Raw genomic sequence first — 6,177 nt, 5'->3', positions numbered from 1 at the left:
CTTCAGCTCAGGTCATGATCCCGGGGTCCTGGGATGGAGCCCCGCTTTGGGTTCCCTGCTCAGTGGGGAGTCTGCTTCTTCCTCTCCCTCTGCCTGCCACTCCCCCTGCTTGTGTTCTCTCTGTCAAATAAATAGATAAAATCTTTACCAAAAAAATTGTAGTAGAAGACTTATTTACTGTTTTAACCACTTTTTATGTATATGGTCTAGTGGCATTAATGCACATTCACAAGAATGTGCATTCACATTGTTTTGCAACAGTTACCACATATATCTCCAGAACTTTTTCATCTTCCCAACTGAAACTTTACTCATTAACAAGACCACCCCATTCCCCTCTTCCATTCCCTGGCAACTACCTTTGTACTTTCTGTCTCCATGAATTTGAATCGTCTAGGTACCTTATTTAAATTCATTACCTTTGATGATTAAAATAGTTCTTTTTTTAAAAAAAGAATTTATTTATTTATTTGACAGAGAGATAGCGAGAGAGGGAACACAAGCAGCGGGAGTGGGAGAGGGAGAAGCAGGCTTCCTGCAGAGCAGGGAGCCCGATGCAGGGCTTGATCCCAGGATCCTGGGATCATGACCTGAGCTGAAGGCAGACACTTAACGAATGACTGAGCCACCCAGGTGCCCCAATAGCTATTTTTTTAAAAATAAAAGAATATATATTTATCATCAAAGTAATTTGATTTTCCTCAAATGATACAAAGTTTTTTTTATAGTTTGTTAGAGAAGGTTCAATTTTTACGTCTTTACAGTAGTTTTCATCTTTTTACAGTCCAGTTCCCTGTCTTTTTGTCCTCTCTTCTAGGGCTCATAATACAAACACTTTGCAGCAAGAAGTGAAGGAAAGCGTTATCCCAACTGCTCAAACAGTAAGGAGCCGATTTCAGAGACCCAGACCAAACATAAGAAAGACTGGACAGAGGCAAATAGAAAAAGGTGAAGCTGAAGGCGTAATTAAGGAAGAAAGAACGATAGTACAAAAAGATGAAACTAAAAAGTTCTTGACTCTGGTGAGTTACTGTTATGTAATTGAGCCTTTTAATGCATGTTAAAATACGAAATGACAGCTCAGACTGGGTTTAGAATATAGGCATCTGACACTCTCATCAATGAATATGTAACATATCTAGTTCTGTTCCAGATTTACCATTCTGGATTTTTTTTTAAGTGAAAATAGTTTTTTTTTTCCTAACTAATTATACGTATTCATTATGAAAATGTTCAATTAATACAAAATATCATAATGACTACCCCAGTCTTATTACCTTGAGGTAACCACTGAAAACCTTCTGACATATCTTACTGGGTATATCCATGCATGCATGTGTGTACACTTACGTAAACTTAAATAATAAAATCTCTGGGGCACCTGGCTGGCTCAGGTGGTAGAGCATGCAGCTCTTGATCTTCAGGTTGTAAGTTCAAACCCCACAAAGGGTGTAGAGATTACTGAAACATAAAATAATTTTTTTTTTTTTTTTAAGATTTTATTCATTTTTTGACAGAGACACAGTGAGAGAGGGAACACAAGCAAGGGGAGTGGGAGAGGGAGAAGCAGGCTTCCCGCGGAGCAAGGAGCCTGATGCGGGGCTCGATCCCAGGACCCTGGGATTATGACCTGAGCCGAAGGCAGACGCATAACTACTGAGCCACCCAGGCGCCCCCATAAAATAATTTTTTTAAATAGTAAAGTCATTGTGTACATGTTATTTTGTGACTTATTTTTACTTAATATATTAAATGACTTTTTATATGTCAAGAAGTATGGAGATACATCATTTTTCATTGTTGCATAACATTCTGCTGTTTGACAGTTTAACCAATCTTTTATTGATGTATCTTTTGGTATAAATCTAAGTAGTGTAATGCCCTTTTCAACAGATCTTGTTTCTTTGTCCTTCTTTTTCTCTGTCTGCCAAGGGAAAATCTAGATTGAAAGCGATTGTAATCCTTGTTTGAAACATCCCTATCCCCAGAAGAAATCATTAGACTTTTTGGGAAAAAATCATTAAACTTTTTTGGTGGCGGGGTTGGAGGGGGCGGTGCGTGTTCACAACAGATAATTATTTGGTTTTTAAAGTGTTCTGTAAACATAATAATTGCAATAATTGAAACTTTCTCCGAATTAGTTTTATTTTGGACAGCAAAACGTGAACATTGCATACCTAGTTTGACTCTTACTTTTGAAGAACTCAATACCTTTCTAAATGATTAAAATATTTTAGGAGGTGTGTTCAGTTATTTTTAAAAAATGCTACTTTTCTTTTGTCATTTTAGCCAAATTCTCCAATTGGAACTGAAATTGAAGTTGTATCCTCCAAAGTTTCAGAGTCACAGTATGAAAACCAGAGTCACATGGTTCTTGTAGAACCTCTTCATCTTAACAAAATAAATGTTTTAGATGAAAAGATGAGGTGAGTTTGCTTTTAATCAGAAAAGTGTAAAACTTTCTAAAGATAAAGTTTGGTAACTTGACATCAAGAAAAGTTTGTGGAAGGGGCGCCTGGGTGGCTCAGTTGTTAAGTGTCTGCCTTTGGCTCAGGTCATGATCCCAGGGTCCTGGGATCGAGCCCTGCATCGGGCTCCCTGCTTGGCGGGAAACCTGCTTCTCCCTCTTCCATCTCCCTGCTTGTGTTCCCTCTCTCGCTGTATCTCTCTCTGTCAAATAAATAAAATCTTTAAAAAAAAAAAAGTTTGTGGAAGGATAAAGCAGTAATTATGAAATAGAATATTTTAAATATGCTTCTTCAAATGCTGTAAGAATTGCATGATTGATATTCTCTTAATTTATAATTTCTCCACAAAGTTTGGTGAGCCTCCTCATTTTTTATTATTTATTTATTTATTTATTTTAAAGATTTTTTATTTATTTATTTGAGACAGAGAGAATGAGAGAGAGAGAGCACATGAGAGGGGGGGAGGGTCAGAGGGAGAAGCAGGCTCCCTGCCGAGCAGGGAGCCCGATGCGGGACTCGATCCAGGGACTCCAGGATCATGACCTGAGCCGAAGGCAGTCGCTTAACCAACTGAGCCACCCAGGCGCCCCCTCATTTTTTATTTTAAAACTAAATTTAGGGGCACCTGGGTGGCTCAGATGGTTAAACATCTGCCTTCGGCTCAGGTCATGATCCCAGGATCCTGGGATCCAGCCCTGCGTCAGGCTCCCTGCTCGGTGGGGAGTCTACTTTTCCCTCTCCCTCTACTGTTCAGCCTGCTTGTGCTCTCTCTCTCTTACTGTCAAATAAATAAAATCTTTAAAAAAAAAAAACAAAACAAAACCAAAATTTAATAGTAGACAGAAGTTCTTAAGTTCTTTGTATATTTAGAAATTTATATCCTATTGACTAAAATTCATAAATAGGAATTGCTACCAGGTACTTAGTATATGCTATATTTAGAATTGAGTCCCAAACCAAATGGTAAGAATAGTATCTTTTAAATGAGTTAGACTAGAAAGGTGAAGATATTTCAGTACTCTACCACTTTTATTTATTACTTATAATCTGCTTTATTATTACTGATACTACTTTTTTAAAAAAAAGATTTGTTTATTTTAGAGAGAGAGCAAGCCCATGTAGGTGCATGTGTGTGAGTGAGCAGGGAGAGGGGCAGAGGGAGAGGGAGAGAGAATCTCAAGCATTCTCCCCTCTGAGCACCAAGCCCCAGGCAGGCCTCGATCTCATGGCCCTGAAATCATGACCTGAGCCGAAATTAGGAGTTGGACTCTTAACCAACTGAGCCACCCAGGCACCTTAATACTACATTTTGATTAGCAGTGATCTAAGACTGCTTCATTGCAAGGGTACCACTAGAGAGAAGACCCAAAAGTGAAGGAACAGCAGGCCCAGGGGATGTTTAAGGGGAAGGGAACAGCAGCTCGAAAGTACTTAAGGAAAGAGCATGCCTGGCTTGTTTGAGGAACAGTGAAGGGTGCTAGTATGAAACAGGGAAAGAGAGGGAGTAGCAGATGTAGGAGAGGGTAAAGGCTGACCAGGGAGAATGGCAGATTATATAGGACCATTATAAGGAATTTGATTTTGATTCTACTAAGCCTTTAAAGACTAGTGACCTTCAAGGTCAGCCTTTCCTAATGCTCCATTTATAATTGACTAGCTAGACCAAGAGGATTGGAATGGCTTGTTCAAAATAACATTGGCAAATTAGTTTTTAAACTTAAGTTTTCAGGATTTATGACTTTCAGACTAGCAGATTTGTGTAGTTATATAAGCAGACCTTCCTGAATGAAAGAAACTTTACATGTTTCAAGAGATTTTATGCTGAACTTCTGTGTTTTTCATGAGAGAAATTAAACTTTTAATTTCTTTTTTTTTTAAAGATTTTTAAAAATTTATTTATTTGACAGAGAGATAGCACAAGTAGGCAGAGCGGTAGGCTGAGGGAAAGGGAGAAGCAGGCTCTCTGCTGAGCAGGGAGCCCGATGTGAGGCTCGATCCCAGGACCCTGGGATCATGACCTGAGCCGAAGGCAGCCGCCCAACCGACTGAGCCACCCAGGCGCCCCTCAGACTTTTAATTTCTTTATGGAAACCCATGCTCCACCCCACCCTACCCCCCCTTTTTTTCTTTTGAAAAACCTTTTTCTATTCATGAAATTTATTCCAGCTGTTCACTTTATCAAGAGTGATACTTTCTTCAGAGTAAAAATCTGTATAGTTTTAAAATTAGATTGTTCCTAAGTCCAGTATTGTCTTGTCTGTTTTTGACTCAAGTAGCACGTTAGGTTTATATATGTATTTTATTTTTACTTGCTTTTGTAGAATCACACTTGACTGTAAATAGCTTATATTAAATATAATCTATTTTCCTAAATACATTGGCCTACATTGGAATGTATTTAGCCAGCATCATAACCTTGTTAGGATTTCCTGTGAACTTCTTTGGTGTTTCGCTGCCAGAAGAGCTTAGCAGAGTTGGAACATTTGGAAATGTAACTAAGTAATTTATTAGAAATATTACTTAAGATTAATCTTTAATATAGATCTTTCAGAGAACTCCTGATAGATACTTATATACCTAATTTTCTTTATAATATCCAGGTTTATATTAGTTTTAAACTTCCTAATTCAGAATTCAGATCCTTGCCAGTTATTAAAATATTTTCCAGGAAAATTTAAGATAGCTCTTCAGGGGTTGTCTTGGGAGCTATACCTACTCTATTGAACTAAACCTTGTCTTTTTCTGATTTGGCAGATACAAAATCATTATATTGAGATCCTATGACACTGGCTGTCAGTAAACCCTTTTCCATAAACTGACAGGTCTGTGATGGGAGAACGGACTCTGGCTTTTAAGTCTGGTCTTGAACCAGAAGGACCAAGGATGTTGTGACCATTGTATATTTGTTCATGTTTCAGAGCCCAGTTGAAGATATTTGTTTGAAGTACCATTATGAAATCCATGTTCAACTACTGGCATTTTTTTTTGTATCTAGTTATCTCTCTGAAAATTACTTAAAGTACCATGACACTACACACCAGAATCAATGAATGAAAGTAAAAAAAGATTAATATTACCGAAAACTATATTCCAGACTGTCCAGAAAATGGAAATTATAAAAGCTTTTACATTCTTTTTATCAGCATGTGTGGTTTCATTTTATGTGTTTGGTTTTAAAGCCAATTTATATATAGTCCTTTGAACATAGTATTGGTTTGTGTTCAAAATTGTTTGATACAACAGCTGTCCTATCAATAAGGAATTCTGATTTTGGTTTTTCATCATGATTTGTACTTCATTCTAGACATGAACCTAAAAGGTCTGTTCCTAGTCCAGCACATTTGGTAAGAAGGCAATTCCAAAAGGCTAAGCCAAATTTGGGAAGAGCACATGGTAAGAAAGAGGAACCAGGCATAGAAAAAGACAGAGCAGATCAGAGTGAGGCAAGGAAGCCAGAAGATAATTTGCTGCAGCCAGGAGATTCTGACACTCATCTCCTTCAAAAAGTAAGTTTGAAAAAAACACTTTTTGTCAATGGGCTCTGTTTTGTCAAGATCATGAAGGAGAGAATTTTAAAAAATACAGTTTTGTCTTTTGTACTGTAACCAATTTTATAAAAATTGAGTGACTTTCTAGTCTTATAAAAAGTTAGAAACCAGTCAGTGTGTGTGTGTGTGTGTGTGTGTGTGTGTGTGTGTGTGTGTGTGTG

At 37.7% G+C, this 6,177-nt stretch overlaps 1 protein-coding gene across 2 annotated transcripts in view; it reads left to right on the top strand.

The window, feature by feature from the left end:
- BDP1 (B double prime 1, subunit of RNA polymerase III transcription initiation factor IIIB) overlaps nucleotides 1-6,177 on the top strand; it is an 89,480-nt gene that overhangs the window by 45,525 nt on the left and 37,778 nt on the right. For both annotated transcript variants that reach the window (XM_032404251.1, XM_032404250.1), the window contains exons 21-23: nucleotides 818-1,022; nucleotides 2,290-2,426; nucleotides 5,773-5,974. In XM_032404251.1, coding sequence (XP_032260142.1) covers nucleotides 818-1,022; nucleotides 2,290-2,426; nucleotides 5,773-5,974 — 544 coding nt within the window. The remainder of the gene's footprint in view (nucleotides 1-817; nucleotides 1,023-2,289; nucleotides 2,427-5,772; nucleotides 5,975-6,177) is intronic.

This window comes from Phoca vitulina, unplaced genomic scaffold, assembly GCF_004348235.1.
Source record: "Phoca vitulina isolate PV1807 unplaced genomic scaffold, GSC_HSeal_1.0 scaffold6, whole genome shotgun sequence".
NCBI classification, from domain to species: Eukaryota; Metazoa; Chordata; class Mammalia; order Carnivora; family Phocidae; genus Phoca; species Phoca vitulina.
The sequence above is the reverse complement of the archived record's forward strand: the minus strand, read 5'-3'. Positions and strand labels throughout refer to the sequence as shown.